Below are 25,031 nucleotides of genomic sequence, written 5' to 3'. Positions count from 1 at the left end.
TGAGCGGCCGAAGAAGCGCCAGCGCTCTCCACAGGCCCAGTCCCCACTCTCTCCCTCCTGACCCCCTCAGCTCAGCCCCCCTCTCTCCTCGAGATCTCCCACGGGCCAAGGCCAGGAGCCAACAAACGCAAGGCCACCGCCGCCTCTGCGCCTACGCAGTCGCCGTTCTGCGATCTTGCCCGCCGCCGCCCGGAGATATGGCGAAGGCGTTTTACGCGGTAGGTTTCTGGATCCGGGAGACCGGTCAGGCCCTCGACCGCCTCGGCTGTCGCCTCCAGGGGAACTACTTCTTCCACGAGCAGAGTAAGCATAAACACCTTCCCTCGCCCCTAATAATCCTACCTTTCGCCCCTCCCTCGCCGATTTCTGCAGATACTTCGGGCATCGCGTGGATTCGGTCTTCTCTGGCGGTCCCAAATGAGTGAGCATTTCGGGATTGCCGCCTAGGGTTAGGGACGGTTCAGGAAATATTACGGTCATGTGTGCCCCATTAGGTTGGGGTTGGTCTAGGGTTATCTATTCTTAGGTCATCGTGCATTCGTCGTTAATTCACATGCTAAGATTCGAATTCAAATTGAGGTGTCTTTCTACGCAGGTTGCTTCATAGTGTGCTAAAATTATGGAGGTGGACAGTTGTATGGATTATGGATCATTCTTTGGTAGAACTTGCTACTTACCCAATTGTTTATACCAATGGGATATTAACTGAAAGTCCTGAATATGTCAAATTGCTATCCGCAATATCTATTATCGTTAGGTATTTGCCATGATATTGGGATGCTATACGAATAGCTGTAGTTCTGTTAAACATTCTTGAGCTCCTTTCTGCCCCCTTTATCGTTCTAGGCCTTTTTATTTACCATACCAGGTGAGCTGAAACTCGAGGAATTCCTGTCCAAGACGGGGGTTGTGGTTGGAGTTTAATAATGTTTTTGATAATTTGTTTGTTTCAAATAACTTATATCGTTATTGGTAAGATTTACCTTTATCTTTACAGATAGTCGGTCATGGCTTTTGAGATTTTACACGATGTCAACTAAAATTTTAGAAGTTCTAGAGCTGTCGATGATGGTTTCCTCCGACGAGTTGATGCTCACTAAGATGCTTGAAGATAATTTAATAGCTCCAGTTCTGTTATCATCGCCATGGACCATCCTACTCCATTTATTGTTTGAGGTTTTACTCATTCTGTTGCAAAATGTAGGGCGTGTTTTTATCGGTTTAAGACAAGACTTTGGCCACAACAGTCACTCCATAAGTATGCAATGTTATATGATTTTTTGTACTCAAAATTATTTCCTTATAATTGTGATTTTGAATAACACAACCAAATTTTAACATACTAATTGTTCGTCAAAAGCCCCCTAGGTAGCTGGTGCTGCAGCTTGCTTGTTAGAATTATCTCTTGTCGCGATTGACTATTGCCCCGACCAGGGATCGCCATTTACATCTGTCTTTGATTCAAATACTCCCTCCGTTCCTAAATATTTGTCTTTTTAGAGATTTCAAATGGACTACCACATACGGATGTATATAGACATATTTTAGAGTGTAGATTCACTCATTTTGCTCCGTATGTAGTCACTTGTTCAAATATCTAGAAAGACAAATATTTAGGAACGGAGGGAGTAGAAATTAACACTGGTAGTTTGCTTTCAAAAGACTCTTAATCTCCTGAATCTACAATACTCTAGTATGCAAGCAATTGTACCCTTAAATTATTAACTCTTTGAGTAAATTGCACAATAAACGTAGCATTTAAGTTTTCCTTCCGCATGACACAATATCTTTGGCAATCTAGTATTGGATCTGACTTGCTTACAGCCCCCACTCGCAGCCATGTCTCAAAATGCTGGCTGGCCGTGGACTGTGGTGGTATCTGATGTGCCTCGTTGGAGTAGTCTCTCTGTTGCACAGCAGACCCCAAGACACACTGTTCAATCTTAGCCTCTCAGGCTGCGCCAATCTCCCATGTCAACACTGTTGCCACCGTATCAGCCCAGAATCGTGCCTGTAGCTAGTTCTGCTCTGTCAGTAAGCTGGCCTACGCAGACAGTTTGTTTAGGTGATATAAAGCGCTTTCCTTTGGCAGAGGATTGGCTGATTGTGGATGTATTTCTTAGAGGTTTTGTTTTATACAAATGAGTTCGGTATACATGGTGAATTGTGCAATTTGCTCCAGTACTGTACCCGCTGCTCCCGAGAGTGACACAAATATGACTGGACACTTTTTGGTTCTGCACATTTCTCCCTAATCGATCTCATTATCCTTGGATGTGCATATGTTGTGTTCACCCCTTGCTTGTATATCTGATGTTATTTTTGCTGTTTTCTGCTGGATTGTTTTTATATATTTGTAGGCTTAGTAATTCCGTGTTAGCATTTTGATTGTGCATCTCCTGAATGATATCTAAGTATGTCACATTTCAGTAAAAAAGGCATTGACATTTCACTTACATCGACTATCTTCTTTGAGCACTTAATCTCTGATCAAGCTCATGAATTTGTGTTTCCTCTTCATGTCACACTCTGGATAAAATTATCCATCTGTAAGTTTTTTCTTCATCTGCATATTAGCTTTCTGTGGCTGTGAAGTGGCAGATAACTCGGAGACACTTTTTGATTACCTGATCTTCTGCATCTTTATCTTCAGGATGCTGCTTATGTTCTGCACTGCATCTAATTATTATGGCCATGTTTTATGTTGACATATGTTATAATTCTTTGTGCTGTTGTGAGCAACTACACCTATAAAAGTGCTAACATGATTTTGTTTTGGACCTTTCCAGTTTCAAGGCATCGCACACTTATGAACATCTTTGACAAAGCCCCTCATGTTCACAAAGAGGCATTTGTCGCTCCAAGTGCATCCCTTATTGGCGATGTTGAAGTTGGGCAAGGGTCTTCAATTTGGTACGGATGCGTCTTAAGAGGTTTGTGCTCAGTGTTCCAGTGAGCATCATTTTGATCTTCTTTGCTAAATTAATGGGTGCTTCTAAATTGTGCCTGTATTCAGATTTGACTGTACCAAAATGTGTGATAGTAATCACCCCGTTGTGCTGCGTTTCTTTTCCAATAGTCTTCCGGCTCTTATCTTATGCAATTTACTTTCTAGTTCTGGTTCTATATTATTCTTGGCTAGCATATCTTTCGTTATTTGTCATTTCTATACATAAATAAATACATCATCCAAGACAAATAAGCAACAGTTCTGTGGCTAAATGCACCATGCATATCCATTTGCATTGTCTTGTTGCAGATAATGTTGAGAAGGGTGAGTTCAGTGTACATTAGTTGTAGCCTTGTAGGTGCGGTGGGCGTGCACAGTCCATGGTTTATTATTCCCTTAAATATGCAGTTGAATTTAACAAAATACCCAGCAGTATGAAGATTTGAAGAGATAGACCCCATGGATTTTAGTAACTAGATATTAGACAGAGGATTGATTCGTAGCTCCACCAGTGGGTGATCATGATCATGTCTTTCCATCTCCATGTTTTTTTTTGCCTTGCCACCTTATGCAAACGTTGACGCCTGAGTGCAGCTAGTTTTTCTTTCACTAGATCTATTTGATCCATGCTGGAATTTCTCAGTATACAAATAATTTAAATTCCCAACTTTAAGATTTGCCGTTTACTGAAAATTGCAAAAAAGGGAAACTACAAGGAGGATACGGTATGATGGCCCACCTGTCATTTGCAGTAAAACGCAGATGATCTGTTGCTGTGTTGTATTGTAAACAAGAATATCGTTTGAAGAAAAAGGAAAGAGAGGGGCTCTCAGCTTACAATGAAGAGCAAGCAAGAAATGTGATCTTTCTTGTCCCTCGACTCCCTTACAAAAGGCATGATGCAAGTCCAATTTCAGGGGTTTGTTCATTGAACAATCGTAGCAGCACGTTATCCGAGGAGGATAAATAGTGATGCTACTCTTCCTCACCAGTTCTATCAGTCCACTGCCTCTTTCTCTCCCATAACCTACAACTCTGACTGCAGTTTTGATTTTGTTCTTTGTGGTGCCTTGAAGGCGCCGCCATTGTGGTGCCTCACACGAGTTGATGATTCGGCACCGGGTTAGGTCTAGGCATGTTCATGACCCCCAGCGGCGTGCTTTCTTGGTGTTTGTATTTTGTGTGTTTTTCAATGCTTGTCTTCAGTGTGATACTCCATATTTGTGTTCCTTCATGTTGTCATGTTGCTTAGTCTAGGTCTCAAGTCTATCACTTAGGATGGATGGTGTTATATCTCTTGTAACAGATGCCAATATCCTGCAGCAACGGTGACATAATATTATTGTGTGGACACCATCGTTGTCTGTGCCTCACCATCTTTCAGATTTAGCTATTTGTTGAGCTAATGTTTTCATAAGCAGTAGAACTAATGCCATATCAATCCATGATCTTCTATGCTTCGTTATATCTACTTGTTACTACTTTCTCCAGGTTTATTATATAGCCCCCCACGTATTTTGGGTCAAACTTTGACCATATGTTTAACTAATAAAATAGAGATAAGCCCACTTTTCAATCCTCAACTAACCAGATGGTTTAAGGATCAACCCTGAACTCATTAACCGGTTACTGCATGACCTCCAACTTATCCCATCGCCCCCCTTAACCGGGCGAAAACTGTTTTTTTGCTCATGCGGCTGGTATTTACCGAGTCGACCGCCTCATCGGCATTACAATTTGCCATGTCAGCTAGCTCACTAAAGGCACCGAGTCGCGGCGCCTCACTCCCCAACCCTTCACTCTATTACCCCAACGCTAGACGGCAGACTGACGAACGGTGGCGCTACACATCCGATACATGCTACCCTCTCCACCCCCTTGCCACGGCCCCAAACCAAGAGCATGGTGGGGCTTCAACGTCGGTGTTGTCCATGCACGATGTTGAGCCGGTTCATCTCATGGCTGCTCACCCAGTATGCCATGGCGGGGTGCGCGGCGGCCAACGCGAGTCAGAAGAGGACGTCGGCAGCTGTGACTAGAACGGTGGGGAGATGGAGTAGAGCGGGACCAACAACAATGGAGAGTGGGCTTGTGGGGGGTGCTTCCCGCTCACGATTGAGCATTTCAACATGCTAAGAGGGATTAGAGGAAGCTCTTGGAGGAAGGGACCAAGAGGAAGCCCCTCTTGATTTGCGAGGCTGCGGCGGTGTCCTCGGCCGGAGAGGAAGAAGGCTAGCATGGGAGAAATTGCAGCTCGGGGAGCTCGATTGAGAGTGATCGGAGTTCGGTGGCGAAGCGTGGCATGATCGGGTTGGCTTATTTGCAGGCAGTCGTCGGTGCGCCATGGGCGGCACGCATGGTTGCATGTGGTAGGAAGCAGCGATGAGCGTTCTTAGTCTTGTTGTGGCTTAGCGATGGTTCTAGAGGCTTGGTCAAGGCTAGGAAGGCTGTGAGGACCAAGTGGAGCAAGCCAATGCTGCGGGGCTGCAACATTGATGCCGCAATGTCTCACGCAATCGAGTTGTTCGACATGCTCTCCTGAGCTTTGGAGGAGAGAAATGTCGGGGAGAAAGAGGAGCAATGGAGGGGTGTAGTTGCAGGTTCCAGGGGAGGCTGAGGGGCATACATGGCGCATGTGGTGTGCCAGCACCAGTCTTGCCACACCCAAATGCCGGTTTGGCTGGGTGTTAGTGTAACTTCTGATCCGACAGTACTCTTGGTGTTGGTTTTGAAACCCTAACTTGTAAACTCCAGTAGCCAAAGCAACGTACGTGCAAGCTAACCTCACAAGCAGCCAAGCAGGCAGCTTAATTGATAGTAGCTAGCTAGCTCGTACTTGCCGGCGACTTGTATTACACAGGATCGATTCGATCTTTGGCAGGACGTAGCGACTTCTTTCGATAGAACGAACACAAAAACGAATCGATGTGATGGCCACAGGTGCGTGTCGCACCTGTTGAATACTTTGTATTGCTTTTCTCTTCTCTAATTTTCTGGTTACAAGGAGCACCCCTGGGGTGCTTTTTATACACGTCCATAAGGGACTATGGAAATAGACTAGGACTAGGAATCCTAATACTACTAGGACTCGCACTTACTCTTTTTCCTAATCCTACGTGTACTGAGGCAACGTGGTTAACTTCTACATTCACCTCCTTAACCTTGTTGCTTGACTGCATCTCATGTACTCCGACTTTGTTCCTCATCTCGGTGAACTTCTGTCGACCAAGGGACTTCGTGAGAATGTCGGCAAGCTGCTCCTTCGTGTTCACGTGCTGGACTTCGATCATCCCTTCCTCAATGCACTCCCGGATATGGTGGAACCGGGTATCTATGTGCTTGCTCCTCTCGTGATGAACCGGATTTTTGCACAAAGAGATTGCAGCTTGGTTGTCAATCTTCAATGACACCTTCTGCACCTCCCACTTTGCAAGATCAGCTAGGAGTCTTCTCAGCCACACTGCTTGACAAGCCGCTGTGCTTGCCGCTATGTATTCTGCCTCGCATCAAGACAACGCAACCACCTTTTGTTTCTGAGAATTCCAGCTGATAGGATTTGGGCCAAGGTAGAATATCATGCCCGTGGTGCTTTTCCGGTCATCCACATCACTTGCCATGTCACTATCTGAGTATCCATGAAGGATCAACCCTTCCTTTCCCTTTCTGTACGTGCAGCCAAGATTAATAGTGCCTTTCACATAGCGCAAGATTTGCTTGACCGCGCTCATGTGCTCGGTTGTCGGATTCTCCATGAAACGACTCACGATCCCGACTGAATAAGCCAAGTCAGGTCGGGTATGCACCAAATATCTTAGGCTGCCCACAACGCTTCGATACATTGTGGTGTCCACTGGCGGATTTGAGCTACGCTTGCTCAACTTGTGGCGTTGGTCCATTGGAGCTTGTGTCTTGTAGCAATCTGTCATGCCACACTTGTCCAATAACTTGACCGCATAAGCCGATTGACATAGGGAAATCTCCCCGGAGCTTTGCTTCACTTCGATGCCCAAGTAATAGCTGAGTAATCCCAAATCGCTCATGCTAAACTTCTTCTTCTTCATGCCTTGAAACGTTCAATTTCTTGCGCGCTATCTCCGGTGATAATCAGATTGTCGACATAAACTCCAACTAGCAGGTTTGATCCTTTGGAGTTCTTTGTATAGACGGCGTGCTCGAGGGGGCATCTCTTGAACCCGAGCGAGATCAAACTTCGGTCTAACTTTGCGTTCCAAGCTCTTGGGGCTTGCTTCAACCCGTAAAGTGCCTTCTTGAGCTTGTAAACTTTCGCTTCTTCGCCTTTCTTCTCGTAGCCGAGGGGTTGTTCCACGTACACTTCTTCTTTGCTGCCAAAGCTAGGAGCACTCTCACGGTCTCGATTCGAGCAACCGGTGCAAACACCTCCTCATAGTCAACTCCTTGATGTTGTACGTAGCCCTTTGCGACGAGTCTTGCCTTGTACTTTACAATGGCACCCTTCGTGTCCTTCTTTAACTTGTAAACCCACTTCAAACCTATGGCCTTTTGGTTTGGAGGTCGGGTTACCAAAGTCCACGTGCCATTGCTCTCGATCGCCTTCATCTCCTCATCCATGGCGTGCATCCAACTTGAACTTTTGCTCGCCTCTACGAAGTTCGCCGGCTCCTCAACTCCGAGTAAACACAAATCGGAGCACTCGAGCGTAACTGGCTTTGCGTACTTGTAGACTTTCTTGAGGGTCTTGTAGCGATGAGGCCCGGAAGAATCCGTTGTGGCTTGCGAAGGAGGCGACACAAATTGTGTCGGCGTCGATGCACTTGAGGAAGACGGTCGAGTCTCGGGCGTGGTAGATGCCGGGTCGTTGGCATCTGCGTCGTCGGCGTAGTCGTCGTGATCGTGACCATCATCTTGATTGTCATCATCACTATGCGCCTCATTGTCGATGTCGTTGTTGAGATCTCTACCTGTGTCTTGCACATCGTTGTCGCTATCACCTTGCGACCCATGCGCGTTGTCGTTTGGTGTCGGCACCATGATGATCACTACCATTGTGGTCACCTTGGTTGGGCGTCTTGCCAACCACCTGGACGTCCTCCCCTGCATCATCATCCGTTGGAAATTCAACCGTGAATATATTACCATTTGGAGCATTGTTGGCTGTTGCGCTCCAATTCCACGCTTGGTTTTCTTCAAATACGACGTTGCGTGAAATTCGTAGACGCTTGGTTCGTGGATCGTAGAAGCAGTATGCCTTGGTGCCGGAACTTCTCTCTTATCCGATGAACACCATCTTGGTGCTGCGATCGGCAAGCTTTGAGAGATGCGGCTCCGCCGTCTTCACATGCGCCACACACCCGAACGTTCGTAGATGAGACACATTCGGCTTCCATCCGTAAATTGCTTCATACGGAGTCTTGCCGATCACCGCCTTCGTTGGAGCCCGGTTGAGAAGATAGACTGCTGTCGAGACAGCTTCTCCCTAAAATGTCCCCGGCAGATTCTTGCTCTTGAGTAAGCTCCTTGCCATGTCAACGACGGTTCGATTGCGCCTTTCAACAACCCCGTTCTGCTGCGGCGTATAAGGTGCCGTGAGGAACCTCTTTATGCCAATCTTCTCGCAGTAGTCGTTGAACTCGTTCGATGTAAACTCTCCGCCGCGATCTGTCCGTAGAGCGCGAACCTTCAACTTGTGTTCCATCTCCGTTGTAGCCTTTAGCTTCTTGAATGCTTCAAACACCTCATCTTTAGATCGTAGGAGAACGACCCACATATATCTCGAGTAGTCATCTACCACAAGGAAGAAGTACTTCTTTCCTCCATGAGTTGCTGGGGTGATAGGGCCACATAGATCACCATGGAGCAGCTTGAGTGCATGACTTGCATGATAGGTAGACTGAGCAGGGAATGGCCTGCGGTGTTGTTTTCCAACGAAGCACCCATCACATACTCGATCAACATGGTCGATAAACGGCATCCCAGATACCATCTCCATCTTCGACATCTTCTTCAAGGCGTAGAAGTTAACGTGTCCAAATCTAGCATGCCATATCCATGAATCGTCATCACTCTTGGCGAGCCAACACTCTGGTTGAGATTGATCAAGGTTGAGGATATAGAGCCTGTTCCGTGTGCGATTAACACGGGTTAGCACGTTTCGGAGGTTGTCGAAGATCGTCAACACTCCGTTCTCAATATCCACCTTGCATCCATTCTCGTCAAGTTTCCCGACAGAGATGATGTTGTTGCGAAGCCGTGGGATGTAGTACACTCCGGTGAGTATGCGATGTTCTCCTATGAGACCCTCGAAGAGGACAGAACCTTGCCCGCAAATCTCCACATTTGAACCATCACCGAACTTGACCGAGCCTTGAACATCATATTCCAGCTCGAGAAACTTCTCCTTGCACCCCGTCATGTGGTTACTGGCACCTGTGTCTAGATACCACGACATGTTCCGACTCCCGGATAACTTTGGTGTTACCTTTTTCTCATGAAGTAAGCACCTTCCGGTTTGGCTTCGCAACTGCTGTTTGGACGAGATCACAAACTTCGGCCATCAGAAGACCTGGACGTACGTCTTCCTGCTTTGCCAAATTTGCCTTGATCTCCCGCTTGTTAGGCTCCGGACAATCCTTCGCAAAGTGACCCATCTCGTTGCAGTTATAGCACTTGACCTCGGACATATCCAAGTTCCGTGGCTTCCGCTCTTTAGATCGGTCCACCTTACCATGACTTTGTGGCTTGCCTTTTCCTTTGCCTTTTCCGGTTTGTCCGCCGCGCTTCGCGTTGTTTGAGCCTTCACCACCGTCACGCCTTCCTTTGCTACTTGGGGCCTCCCAATCTGCGCGCGAGTACATGAGTTGGTCACCACCTCCTCCTTTGCCTTTCCGACAGCCACGAGCATTCTCTTCCCATGTCCGCAAGCGTCCGATCGCCTTCATTATGGTCATGTCGTTGATGTCGTAAAGCTGCTCGAGCGTGCCGATGATGAACGTGAATTTATCAGTCACCGAACTGAAAAACTTCTCCACAATCTCGGCTTCCTCGAGCTTCGCACCAAGCGCGCAGATCTCTCCCACCAATGTAGTCAGACGCATGGCATAGTCGTTCACCGATTCAGTTTCCTCCATCTGCAACTTGTGAAATTGGCGCTTCATCACTTGTGCCCGAGCCTTCGTGACGCGATCTTCTCCAATCCTCATCTCTTTGAGTGCGTTCCATGCCTCTCTTGCTGTCTCGAACTCCGCCAATGTCATCAGCACGAAATCCGGCACAGACTGGGCTATGGCGGCCATGGCACCTTCGTCGCACTCCTGGTCGAAGTCGTCGTCCGTGATGGCCTCCCACACTCGAAGGGTTCGGAGAATGATCTTCATATTCACCGCCCACACGCCGTAGTTGGCGTCGGTGAGCATCGGGTACTGGATGGGGATATTGCGATGCGCCAGTACGTTGGCGCCGCCCGTTCCGCCACCACTAGTCGCTGACTTGCCGCCCTTCTTCACCTTGTCGCTGTTCTTGTTCGCCTTGGAACCGCCGTTGCCAGACTTGACTGACTCAGCGTCGCTGTCCGTCATCGTAGATCGTAGATCGTCGAGGCTCTAGATAACAAGTGTTGGTTTTGAAACCCTAACGCTCTGTTTGGATGTAGACATTCAAGACCTGGATATTGCATTGGCTCCAATGCCTAATATCCCAAGGCATTGGTATTGAGCTGCAATGCCACACTTTGTGTTTGGATGTTCTTGTATTGGGCACTTGGAATTCAAGGGACGGAGGAATGCCAAATCTTGTTTGGATGCGCATAGTGTAGAATTGGGCATTGTGAAATGTATGAACAATATAATAATTTCTTGTACAACAACAACAAAGCCTTTAGTCCCAAACAAGTTGGGGTAGGCTAGAGGTGAAACCCATAAGATCTCGCAACCAACTCATGGCTCTGGCACATGGATAGCAAGCTTCCACGCACCCCTGTCCATAGCTAGCTCTTTGTCGATACTCCAATCCTTCAGGTCTCTCTTAACGGACTCCTCCCATGTCAAAATCGGTCGACCCCGCCCTCTCTTGACATTCTCCGCACGCTTTAGCCGTCCGCTATGCACTGGAGCTTCTGGAGGCCTGCGCTGAATATGCCCAAACCATCTCAAACGATGTTGGACAAGCTTCTCCTCAATTGGTGCTACCCCAACTCTATCTCGTATATCATCATTCCGGACTCGATCCTTCCTCGTGTGGCCACACATCCATCTCAACATACGCATCTCCGCCACACCTAACTGTTGAACATGTCGCCTTTTAATCGGCCAACACTCCGCGCCATACAACATTGCGGGTCGAATCGCCGTCCTGTAGAACTTGCCTTTTAGCTTTTGTGGCACTCTCTTGTCACAGAGAAATTAAATCTGATCATCATGCCATACATTTGAGAGATTATTGTATTATAATACAATAAAATTGCATGCAAATAAAATACAAGAAAAATTGGCTGAAAAGTGTACATAGGCAACATGAACATATTATCATGCACTGGACAAGTTCCAACTCCTCAAAAACATGAAAAATAGGCTGAAAACTGTACATTACAGTAGTATACAGCAGCATATTATGATGAACTTGATAACACAATCAACTGTTCAAAAACATGAAAAATTAGGCTGAAAACTATATGTAACAGCCACATATCATGATGAACTTGAGAACATCAATTTGTCCAAAAACTATCATCAACAACAACATATTATGATAACCTTGCCAACAACATTACATATTATAACATGTCTCACACCATCCAGAACACATAGCAAGTCTTGTGCATAACAATGCAACTTTAGGACAAGTTTAGAAGTCTCTCACAAACTAGGAGAAATAAGAGTAGCAACACACATACATATTATCAATCAAGAGCCATTCTACTAATTCAACATCAACAACCATTCCTTCCCGATGTTCATGGGAAGCTCAAGAAGCGCTTGGTACAAGCGTTCGCTAAGGATCAACTTACCATAAGATCGCAAGATGTCACCACGAGCTAGATCAGGGATCATCTCAAGTGTCGCAAGGATTTCAGCAGGAGGTGTAACTTGAGGCAGAGGTAAAGGCTCGAGTGACTTCAAAGCATCATGAAATGAGCCTTTCATATCCCCAAGAAGGCACAGGATGGTTGTGGCACTTCAGGAGAGGCTTCATTGGGTTCCGTAGTTGGTTCTACAACAGTTTCAGCACCAGTGACAGCGCCTTCACCATTTGCATGATCTTTTGAGTATATGGTGGTGATAGCATCCCAATTCTTAATGACCCTGTTCTTGTAAAATCCTACTTTCTTGTTAGCCTGCACACACACACACACAAAAAAAAGAGAGAATTGTCAAACAAAGGTAGATCTTACATATGTACAATATAATCAAAATGTGGAAAGGATAAGTTTCTTACCACGACATATTTAAGCCACACATCTTCACTATCAATTGACAGCTTGTTATTGACCCAATCCCACCCAAATCCACTTTGAGATAGCATCTTGCTAATGGCCTCGTAGTGCTTTTCAAAGGTTTTGCACCTTGAACTGATGTTTTCCTTTGTGATGGTCACAGAGCACTTCTCACGCACATTACCTATAACAGCACTGTAGACATGGGACTTCCATCCATTCTGGGCATGATCGCCATTGTTGTGATGCTCAACAAGGACCTCGAGTAGTGCGGTGTCCATTTCATCTGTCCATGTGAGGTAATTTCTACCAATTTTTTTTCCACCTCCTTCAGCCATGGTCCTACAAGAAAATTCATGCACATAATATCCAAACACAAAGACAACATAAGGTGCATGTAAGTTGAAACACAAAGACAGCAAGGTAATGTCACACACACACACACACACACACACACACACACACATATTAATTTCATAATATGAGGCATGTACAGAATACCCAAAAGGCACACATTCCACCAAAGTCATATCAAGGTTGATCCACACATCCCACCAAAGTCATATCAACTAGCTAGCACAAAAGAGAACACCATTATCTAGTCGACCCGCACATCCTACTCCAACTCTAGTTCAGCATGTCTCACGAGGTACTCGTCAAACATGTCATTAGCTAGCTGCTCTCTAAAGTTGGTCCATGAAGTGCTGACTTGAACACTCCTAATTAAGTTAGCATCATCTAGAGGATCATCTTCGGAAGAGGATCATCCACACATCTCTAAAGCTGAACCCTCCCAGCCAGGCAAGACATACATAAATTTCATATTCCAATCAACCACACCAAGCATGTTAGTGCTGATAGCTTGCTTCCTGTTCCTATATCTCCCTTGGTCACACACGGGCACACAAACATCAACATGACACCCATCTAGCGCTCCAAGTGCATTGCCAAACCACTTCCATTTGTAATCATCAGGTGGCTGAGTAGAAGGATCAGGAAGCTTAATGAACTCCGCGGTTAGAGATAGAATCGCTGTTAATACATTGTCAAAGTGGGTACTAATAGTCCATAAGGAGCGCTTGTAAGTGCCACGCAGAATCCTCATTTTGATACCATGGCCAACTACCAACAAGAACATTGCCACCTTTTCTTCCACGAAAACATAGACACTGTCATGAAGACCAGCCCTCTCACGCAACATGGTGCATAAGTCATGGAAGTTTCTTTTAGTTAAACGCAACTGATCATAGCATGTTACTTCTGCCCCATCATACATTCCTTTTAGCAAATACTTCCGATGAATGTTCTTTTCCTCATCGTCACTAAAACTCCCTAAATCCCTTGGTGCCCTCCTCGTACTAAGATATGCTATCCCAAGAAGAAACGATTCAAAGTACAGTTTGGTCAAAACTATCCGTCTCCTTTTCTTCTTTTGTTCTCCTCGTTTATGTAAGCAACCAAGTCCATGTCAGACATGGTGCAGCTACATTACATTTCACAAATTAGACATTCATGCCTCATTCAATCACACAAGTAAATATACAAAGACATGGTACAACAAGCATTTCAAAAATTATGCTACGGCTAGCTATTAAGGACAAGTCATCAATCAGCCATACGACATAAGCAAGCAAGATACAATCAGGCATATAAGACAAGCTATCAAAAATTGTTGTAGTAATTTATGCTACAACAAGCTATCAAAATTTCAGCAAGCATTCAGTCATTTAAGACAGGGCACAACAAGCATTCACTATATTGTCAAATGCTGATTCTAGTTCTCTTCACCACATGAATGCATGGCCAAACAAAACTTATTTTTTCCTTACTGATAGCAAAAATTATCTTTGAACATACCTTCAGTTGGTCTACAGGGATGTGCCAATCCAAAACAAATAACCTGCAGCAGAGTTAATTTAAGACAGATTAGTATCTTAGTATGCAAACATATTGGGGAGGAGGGACGAACTGTGATGGGGAAGAGGGGGAGCAGCCATCAGATCTGAATGGGAGGGAGGGGAGGTCATGGGATTAGGGTTGAGTAGGAGAGGGAGAAGGACAGATGGGGGGTGGTAGATGGACGGAGCTACCGCTGGTAGGGATGGGAGAGGGACAATCCAAGGGACGGGTCGCCGGCGGCCATCGGACCTGAAAGGGCTGGGGAGATTGGGGAGGGCAGGGGGAGATGAAGCACGAGGAGAAGGCCTACCGGAGCTAGGGGAGAAGGAGGAGGAGGAGCGGGAGATGGAGGAGACCTGCCGGAGATGGGAAAGGAGGAGGACGGCGGCGGGAGATGAGCACCCACCTGCGCCGCCGCTGTTCTCCCGCGCCGCTTCTCCTGCGGCCTGTGTTCTCTGTTTTCGGGGGAGGAACGGGGAGGGTTGAAGAGGTAAGCGAGCCAGACTGGGCAATTTCAGCCGAAAACAGAGCGGGGAGGCAAGGTATTCGCGCGGGCACTCGCTAGTCTTGGCGCGCTGTGTCCAATATCAGGCTACGATGCCACGACCGAATACCCAGTGCATCCAAACGCTGGCATTCGGGAGCTACAAATGCCAAATGCCAATATTACCTCCCAATCCATACATCCAAACATAGCGTAACTTGTAAACTCCAGTAGCCAAAGCAACATATGTGCAAGCTAACCTCACAAGCAGCCAAGCAGGCAGCTTAATTGATAGTAGCTAGCTAGCTCGTACTTGCCGGCGACTTGTATTACACAGGATCGATTTGATCTTTGGTAGGACGTAGCGACTTCTTCCAATAGAACGAACACAAAAACGAATCGATGTGATGGCCACAGGTGCGTGTCGCACCTGTTGAATACTTTGTATTGCTTTTCTCTTCTCTAATTTTCTGGTTACAAGGAGCACCCCTGGGGTGCTTTTTATACACGTCCATAAGGGACTATGGAAATAGACTAGGACTAGGAATCCTAATACTACTAGGACTCGCACTTACTCTTTTTCCTAATCCTACGTGTACTGAGGCAACGTGGTTAACTTCTACACTCGGAGGGGTATGGTGGATAGCTAAATTTGTTCGGAGGGATGTACGAGTGGCAGATCGGAATGGCTACACACAAGACACAAGGATTTGCCCAGGTTCGGGCCCTCTCTGATCTCTAGCCAGCACAAGCAATACAACTCTCAGTAGACAACACAAGGATCTCATCAATGGCTCAAAAACCTTGCACGGTACATACCAAAGTATTAGTCAACACTCGAGACAACATAAAACAGCTCCTACATACACAACATAAAAAGAGCCACTAGCTATAATATAAAACAACCAATACCTTGAGGCAAAGAGACATTTTTCCAATAGCCCCTACTCATGATTGTGGCATGAGTTAACTTTCCTTTCTTTGTTCTTGTGTGCTTGCATTCTTCCCAAGCATCACTACAAACCATTGCTCTTAATTCCTTCTTAGCAACCGAACTTTGCAAAGTAACAAATGCTGAAGCAAATCTTGTCACTCCTGGTCTCACAATGTCTCTCTCTTTTGTATAAGACCTTGTCAAGGACAATGTTTTATGATGTGCATAAAGGAAAATAATCAGCTCCTTTGATTTAGTGATTCTAACACCAAACTTTTCAGACGATGTTGGACAAGCTTCTCTTCAATCGGCGCTACCCCAACTCTATCTCGTATATCATCATTCCGGACTCGGTCCTTGTGTGGCCACACATCCATCTCAACATGCACATCTCTGCCACACCTAACTGTTGAACATGTCACCTTTTAGTCAGCCAACACTCAGCGCCATACAACATAGAGGGTCAAACTGCCGTCCTATGGAACTTGCCTTTTAGCTTTTGTGGCACTCTCTTGTCATAGAGAATGCCAAAAGCTTGGTGCCACTTCATCCATCCAGCTTTGATTCGACGATTCACATCTTCATCGATATCCCCATCCTTTTGCAGCATAGACCCCAAATATCTAAAGGTGTACTTCTGAGGCACCACCTGCCCATCAAGGCTGACCTCCTCCTCCTCCTCGTGGAAGCAATTCAACATTGAATTGAAATTTTCTAGCACTGCCCATGGACAAATGGAAGTGGTGAACAAGTTTTTGGGTAATCTGATCCGTTGCATTGGTGGAGAAAGAAAGGGGCAATGGGATTTGGCTTTATCTCCTGCAGAGTTCTACAATAACTCCAAGCATAGGTCCACAGGAAGGAGGCCTTTTTCCATTGTCTAAACTAAATTTCCAACATATGTGGTGGACCTGGTGAAGCTACCATCAAGGGGAAACTCAAAATCAGCATTGTCCTTTGCTGATAATTACACTGAGTTATTTGAAGAGATTTGTGGTGTTTTGGAAGCACAAAATCAGAAATATAAACAACTTGCTGATTGCAAAAGGAGGCCAAAATCATTCCAAGTTGGTGATAAGGTGATGGTCTACCTCCGAAAAGAGAGGCTGCCTTTAGGTGTTAAAAGGGAAGCTTAGGCAGCGAAGGTATGGGTCCTTCTCTACCATGAGGAAGATAAATGATAATGCCTATGTGATAGATCTTCCAGGCGACATGGGCAGATCTTCCAAGCGACATGGGCATATCCAACACTTTCAATGTTGCGGACTTGACTCTCTACCATCCAGAAGAAGTGCTCTATGAAGATAACTCGAGGGCGAGTTCCAAACAACCCGGGGAGAATGATGAGGAACAATAGACGAGAAAAATAGAAAAAGGAAACCACATGCTAGATCTGTTTGGCTACTTCTAGATACTTCCACTCTAGTGTAGTATTTCTTCTCTACCCTACCTACTGTTTTCTAGAGTCGTCTAGTTGTGAGTAGCTATGAGTATAATGGTGAATCTTAAGTAATGTTTTCCGGAGTGTTCTAGCCATAACTAGAAGTATGTGAAGACTACCCAAAGCCCTATAAATAGAGGTCGTCACCTCTAGTTTGTACCCAGATGATGTACCCCCACTATCTATAATATATCTTGGTGTTCTTATCTAAGATCTTGGAGTAGATCTTGTGCTCTAGGAGTTCTGGATTGAACTCCTGCTGCCATATTGGCCTACATTCGCCTCTAGAATGATATCTAGCGCAACACGTTGAAGTAGTTCCTTCAACTCTAGTGCTGTACACTTTGTAGCAGCAAGGTGGAGTTGCTCCTCCACAACCTTGTGCTGCTTCACCACCATGCAACTTTTTACTTGACGTTTCACTTGACCAACATGTTGCTTCAATCTGCTTATCCTAATACTGATCTCCTTTCCACACAACCTGCATTTCACCCTCTGTAGATCATCAGGATCATACAAGACTCCAAACTTCCGCCCCATGTCATCTGAAATTTTCTTTTAAATGTTGGAGCACTTGCTGCAGTTGAAGCAACCATAGATTGCTACAAAAATGAATGTTGCATACATATCAGTACACATACCAATCTACAAGTATGTAAAATAAGAATACATCTATATGTTGTTCTACATACATATCAGTACACATGCCAATCTACAGATCTACATGCAAATAAATATATGACTTGCACATCTATATAGATTATAGAATAGCAACAGCAGCAGCAAGCCAGCAACATGGAGCATAAATCAGCAAGCTCATTTATATATGACCTGACAACATTGCCTGTACATGCAAGCAGAGCAGTGAGGAATAGCAACAACTCAATTTCTGCAGCAAACTAGCAACACCTCACAGTGGTGGGAGGCTACAAAGCATGGATACGGCAGAAACTGCCGAATTGCCGTCCTAGTACTGGGGGATACGGGGACACACGCGGATACGCCGGGATACACGTATCCCGCAGTATCCCATCTTTTCCTAATTAAAAAAAGGCGGAAAGAAATCTGGATACGGCAGATACGGTGTGGACACGGTGGGGACTCGGGAGCCAGCCTCGCCGCCGCAGCCTAGGCTTGAGGCTGCAGCCGCCTGGACTCGCTTCTCTGGTCGCCGGCTCGCCGCCGCCGTTTCCCCAAGCCCAGCTCTTCCCCCGACGAAGAACGTCCATCCAGCAGAGAGGAAGATGGCAAGGCGTTCGAGGACAAGGAAGAAGGACCGGGCAGGGAGAAAGATGGGGACTGCAGCCAGCAGCGAGGAAGAAGATATAAGTGGCGGCGCAATCTTTTTTCTGCTCTCTGCAGCTCTCAGGCGGCTGGAGGAAACAAGAAGAGAAGGGCTAAAGGAGCTGACTAGTCTAGGGTTTCAGGAACTGGACCTTATATGGGCCCTGAGTGGAGAGCTACATGGGTCTGAGTGGAGGGTTCGTATGGGACTATGGGCTGCCCCAAAGTCTTTTATCAATAGAAATGAGGCAACATATATCCAGTAATTCCTTTACAAAAAACATATATCCAGTACAAAATCTCTGATAAAAAATTATCATTAAATCTTTATTACATGCTGTTATTTTTTTCTATATATTGATATACCCTGCCGTATCCCCGAATGGCTGTTTTCGAAAAATGCCGTATCCCGTGTCCCCGTATGTGCGTATCCCCGTCTTTCCGTCCCCGTGTCCGTGCTTTTTAGGTGGGAGGAGCAGCAACATACCTTGCTGCTGGACGCCATGGACAGTGCAACGGTGGAGGTGAAGGTGACCTTCATTGGCTTTGGCTGCAGTACTGCAGCAGAGACAGCAGCGTCCGAGGTGAGGGGCAGTGCCGCCGGCTGGTTGGGTGGGGGAGGTGAGCTCGAGCTGCTGAAGGTCGGGGCGCTCGTTTGGGGTGGGGAGGAGGTGGTGGTGGTGGTGGTGGGGGGGGGGGGGTTGAGGAGCTGGCCAGCGGCTGCTTGATTTGTGAGCCGGAGAGGGGAGCTGGAGCCGCAATTTCCCTAGCCCTAATATGTGGGGCGACTGCAGATATGCACAGCAGCCCAATTAATCGCTGCTCCCTGGATTACTCGGTCTGACGGCCTGATTAATTGGCTGGGCAATAAATGCGGGGAATAGGTGTTATGTTGACCATTGATTTTGGTAGTCAATTCTATGGTCAAATTTTGACCCCAATACAAGGGGGCTTATAAACCCAGACTGAGGAAGTAGTTAATAAAGCTGCTATATGATCTGTTATCTTCCGAATCATTTCCCTCGTGCTGGTAGCTTAATAAAACACTTGAGTTCTTTACTAGAATGTCACCGTGTCTATCACTAGTTAGATGAATGCGTGTGCATCTAACTAGCAGGGGGCGGTAGCACTACAATAATTTATGTTCACAGCTACTAACACAACAACTAAGAAATTTTCAGCAGGATGACAAATCGTTAACACTTTTGGGAATTTTTAAACATGTACAAGTAAGATCTAACTAAGAATTGAAGACCATGGATAGGAATAACACTAGTTCTAGTGCTCACTGCAAGAAAGTAATGGGCGGATGAACAAAAAATCTCACATAGCACAGTCGCAGCATCTGAAAGATGGGGAGACACGCCGCAGCGATGTTTTACGGAGAATAATACCTCCCCACCTTCGTCGTAGGATACGTCTGTTCCTGTCCAGCATATGTGGCTAGTGGAGCGATGCACTTGAACCTCCGGTTTAAGTAACACCACTGTGAGCATCACATAGAAAAAATAAGAACACTGACATACCACTCTGTCGGAGGCTGCCCAGACTGTTGTACCCTACACGCTGTAGCAGCACCACCATAGGTATGCATCACCTGTCATAACTCTGCAGAGATCAGCCTAGGCACTGTGCTCTTATCTTGAGATGATAGAGGATATCGATTAGAATGGGATTGGTGAGGGAGATTAGTGCTCTCACTTATCCTCAAGGGGTCTCACAACTGAAAACTGATTAGTGCATTTTGTTCTTGCTCTTCGTTACAGGCAGTGCACTGACAGGTGTGCCTGCCGGAGAAGAAATAAGCTTTGACTGGCTGATGCAAGACACCAGTAAAGATGATTTTTACCATGAAGCAAATATTTTCATGGAATTTTGTTCTTGCGAAGAAAATGTTTTCATGGAATTGATATCTACAGCTGGAAACACCTTTTCTATTTTATGTATTGTTTACTAGTAGTTCCCAAGTTTATTTATATCCTTATGTATCATACTGTACTGTGAGTGTGTGACTTCAGTTGTTAGTCATGCTTCCTACAAGTTACTTAACATACTTGGTTACAGGTGATGCAAATAACGTTCAAGTTGGATCTGGGACCAATATACAGGATAATTCTGTTGTGCATGTGGCAAAATCTAATCTAAGTGGCAAAGTCTTTCCAACTATCATTGGCGACAATGTCACAGTAGGTAAAAATAGATTTACCTTCTGGTTCTTGTTTTAACCACTGATTTATTCCACAGCCTCACTATGTTCAATTGTTCATTATCTGCTTAGACCAAAGTCTAGTATAGTAAAATTGCTATTGATCTTTTCCGGGGTGCTACTTTTCATCAGTATCCACAAATATTTTGTTATTGGAGCCCTAATTCTATGGTAAGTAAACTGGAAACAAACATACCAGACAGATATCACTCCGCTACCTTGTTTTTGTTCCAACACAATAGTATAGATAATTTTGAAGACAAGTTTGAGCAATTGAGCAACAACATCAACAACAACAACAAAGCCTTTAATCCCAAACAAGTTGGGGTAGGCTAGAGGTGAAACCCATAAGATCTCGCGACCAATTCATGGTTCGGGCACATGGATAGCAAGCTTCCACGCACCCCTGTCCATAGCTAGTTCTTTGGTGATACTCCAATCCTTCACATCTCTCTTTACAGACTCCTCCCATGTCAAATTTGGTCTACCCCGACCTCTCTTGACATTCTCCGCATGCTTGAGCCGTCCGCTATGCACTGGAGCTTCTGGAGGCCTGCGCTAAATATGCCCAAACCATCTCAGACCATGTTGAACAAGCTTCTCTTCAATTGGTGCTACCCCATCATTCCGGACTCGATCCTTCCTCGTGTGGCCACACATCCATCTCAACATACGCATCTTCGCCACACCTAATTGCTGAACATGTCGCCTTCTAGTCGGCCAACACTCCGCGCCATACAACATTGTGGGTCGAACCGCTGTCCTGTAGAACTTGCCTTTTAGCTTTTGTGGCACTCTTTTATCATAGAGGATGCCAGAAGCTTGGCGCCACTTCATCCATCCGACTTTGATTCAATGGTTCACATCTTCATCAATACCCCCATCCTTCTGCAGCATTGACCCATATGCCCATCAAGGGTAACCTCCTCCTCCTCGCGCCTAGTAGTACCGAAACCGCACATCATGTACTCGGTTTTAGTTCTACTAAGCCTAAATCCTTTCGATTCCAAGGTTTGTCTCCATAACTCTAACTTCCTATTTACTCCCGTCTGATTATCGTCAACTAGCACCACATCATCCGCAAAGAGCATACACCATGGGATATCTCGTTGTATATCTCTTGTGACCTCATCCATCACCAAGGCAAAAAGATAAGGGCTCAAAGCTGACCCCTGATGCAGTCCTATTTTAATCGGGAAGTCATCAGTGTCGACATCATTTGTTCGAATACTTGTCACAACATTAACGTACATGTCCTTGATGAGGGTAGTGTACTTTGCTTGGACTTTGTTTGTCTCCATAGGCCTTCTCCAAGTCAATGAACACCATATGCAAGTCCTTCTTTTGTTCCCTGTATCTCTCCATAAGTTGTCGTACCAAGAAAATGGCTTCCATGGCCGACATCCCAGGCATGAAACCAAACTGATTTTTGGTCACGCTTGTCATTCTTCTTAAGTGGTGCTCAATGACTCTCTCCCATAGCTTCATTGTATGGCTCATCAACTTAATTCCACGGTAATTACTAATTAGTACAACTCCGAACACCCCCCTTCTTCTTGAAGATTGGTACTAATATACTCCATCTCCATTCTTCTGGCATCTTGTTTGCCCGGAAAATGAGGTTGGAAAGCTTGGTTAGCCATACTATCGCTATGTCCCCAAGGCCTTTTCACACCTCAATGGGGATACAATCAGGGCCCATCGCCTTGCCTCCTTTCATCCTTTTTAAAGCCTCCTTGACCTCAGATTCCTGGATTCGCCGCACAAAACGCATGCTGGTCTCATCAAAGGAGTTGTCCAGTTCAATGGTAGAACTATCATTCTCCTCATTGAACAACTTGTCGAAGTACTCCCGCCATCTATGCTTAATCTCCTCGTCCTTCACCAGGAGTTGGTCTGCTCCATCCTTAATGCATTTGACTTGGCCAACATCCCTCGTCTTCCTCTCTCGGATCTTGGCCATCTTATAGATGTCCCTTTCGCCTTCCTTCGTGCCTAACCGGCAGTAGAGGTCCTCATACGCCCGACCCCTTGCTTCACCGACAGCTCGCTTTGCGGCCTTCCTTGCCATCTTGTACTTCTCTATGTTGTCTGCACTCCTATCCAGGTACAGGCGCCTGAAACAATCTTTCTTCTCCTTAATCACCTTCTGGACATCATCATTCCACCACCAGGTATCCTTAGCTTCGCTTCTCCTTCCCCTGGACACTCCAAACTCCTCCGAGGCCACCTTACGGATGCAAGTCGCCATCTTCATCCACACATTGTTCGCATCCCCTCCTTCCTCCCAAGGGCCCTCCTTAATGACCCTTTCCTTGAACACCCGAGCTACCTCCCCCTTGAGCTTCCACCACTTTGTTCTAGCGACTTTCGCACGCTTATCCCGCTGGACACGAATCCGAAAGCGGAAGTCAGCAACCACCAGCTTATGCTGAGCGACAACACTCTCTCCAGGTATCACCTTACAATCTAGGCACGCACGCCTATCTTCTCTTCTCGAGAGGATGAAATCAATCTGGCTGGAGTGTTGGCCACTACTAAAAGTCACCAGATGTGATTCTCTCTTTTTGAAGAGGGTGTTAGCTACAATCATGTCGTAGGCTAGAGCAAAGCTTAAGACATCTTCTCCTTCTTGATTCCTGATGCCATAGCCAAAGCCCCCATGTGCCCTTCATGAGCTTTTGTGTAAAACCTTGGTAGAGTTAGCATGACATACATTTGTCAGAGGATATGCACCATCAATAAACATTTGTATTGGAAATTTAAACCAATCTGACACCAACCATTGCCTCTCATCTTGCTCACTATCTGAAATGCCAAAACCAATCTGACACCAACCAGTTATCTGCTATTTAGGACCTTCATTCTCGTGTAAAATATTCACTGATAATTCGGATAACATATATATTCCAAACTTTGTTTCGCAGGGCATAGTGCTGTATTACAAGGATGCACTGTTGAGGATGAAGCTTTTGTTGGTATGGGAGCTACCCTGTTAGATGGTGTTGTTGTGGAAAAGCATGGGATGGTTGCTGCTGGAGCCCTTGTAAGACAGAACACGAGGATCCCTTGTGGAGAGGTTGTGCTTTACTTGACCACTATTGTTTGGATTCTTATTTAGGTCATCTCAGACACGTTTGCTCATCTGGTTTTAATTAACTAACGGTTATTTATGATAAGGTATGTCTGAATCTGGATTAGCATGTGTTAAGAGAAGACCCCATTTTCTTAGATACAAAAACCCTTTTGACACTACTAGATATTGTGACATGCTTCATGATGCTTTTTTTGGGGGGTAATTGCATTTTCAGTGACTTTGATGCCATGCATTTATGCCATTTGGATGAAACAAAAAAAATGCTTCATAACTCTTGTTTGATAATCTTATCTCAGCAAGTGCTCTGTTGTTGACTATCTCTGTTCAATTTAGGTATGGGGTGGAAACCCTGCAAAATTTCTGAGGAAGCTCACAGACGAGGAGATCGCTTTTATTGCGGAATCAGCTGCCAACTATTCCAACTTAGCCAAGGCACATGCTGTTGAGAATGCTAAACCCTTGGAAAAGATTGATTTTGAGAAAGTGCTGCGCAAGAAATTTGCTCACGAGGGCGATGAACACGATTCCATGCTTAGTGTCACTCGAGAGGTCCCTCCAGAGCTGGCGCCCCCCAGTCCTACTCCTGCCCAATAAGCTTTTCTTATCACCACCTTCAGTTTGGATTCTTATATCTCTATCTGTCCAGTGAGTTTGGCAGTTTACTTTTACTTCAGTAATTTTGGGTCGAGCAATGTTCTAAAGCTGACCATGTACTTCAGTTTCTGTATTCCATATGTTCAAGATCCATGGAACAAATAGATCCATTTCGCACAAATTTACCAGTAGCATGCGCTGTGTGCATAGTTTACTCTGGCTGAAATTGCGAGATGCACTGGAGGCAGCACATGAACTGTTGGCCTGTAGTTAAATGCTTAATTGAATAAATATTTTGATAACAAAAGGTACTGAAGGATAAATTTTATTGGTGAATTGGTTGGTGTTGGATTTATGTTTGTCTGTACTCTCTTCGATCCATGTCAGTTGCCGTTGATTTAGTATAACTTTAGTACAAAGTTGGACTAAAGCAGGACAATTAATATGGATTGGAGGTAGTACAAGTATTTCTGAAACAACTGAATCTTCTGTTTCTCTTAGTTCAACTCCCTCCGTTCCAAATTACTCGTCGCAGAAATGGATGTATCTAGAACTAAAGTACATTTAGATACATCCATACCTGTGACAAGTAATACGGAACAGAGGGAGTAGTACGGTAGCGTTCCCTGGTAACGGCCGTGATGCGTTGGAATAAGGTCTTTTTAGCCTCCTTATCTTGACAATGTTTGATCCGAACGCTGGCGACTGGTCTGTTGCCTCCTTTTGGATTTCAACA

The 25,031-nt window shown here is 45.5% G+C and overlaps 1 protein-coding gene across 1 annotated transcript; it reads left to right on the top strand.

Annotated features, from left to right (window-relative positions):
- LOC123061166 (gamma carbonic anhydrase 1, mitochondrial) lies at positions 1–24,631 on the top strand. The gene is made up of 5 exons (XM_044484112.1): positions 1–303; positions 2,790–2,933; positions 20,463–20,588; positions 23,532–23,683; positions 24,035–24,631. Exons 1-5 carry the CDS (start codon positions 198–200, stop codon positions 24,293–24,295), a joined length of 789 nt encoding a protein of 262 aa, XP_044340047.1. The 5' UTR covers positions 1–197; the 3' UTR covers positions 24,296–24,631.
- Positions 24,632–25,031: the final 400 nt, after the last annotated feature.

The sequence above is a fragment of the Triticum aestivum genome, chromosome 3A (assembly GCF_018294505.1).
Source record: "Triticum aestivum cultivar Chinese Spring chromosome 3A, IWGSC CS RefSeq v2.1, whole genome shotgun sequence".
Lineage (NCBI taxonomy): Eukaryota > Viridiplantae > Streptophyta > Magnoliopsida > Poales > Poaceae > Triticum > Triticum aestivum.
The sequence above is the reverse complement of the archived record's forward strand: the minus strand, read 5'-3'. Positions and strand labels throughout refer to the sequence as shown.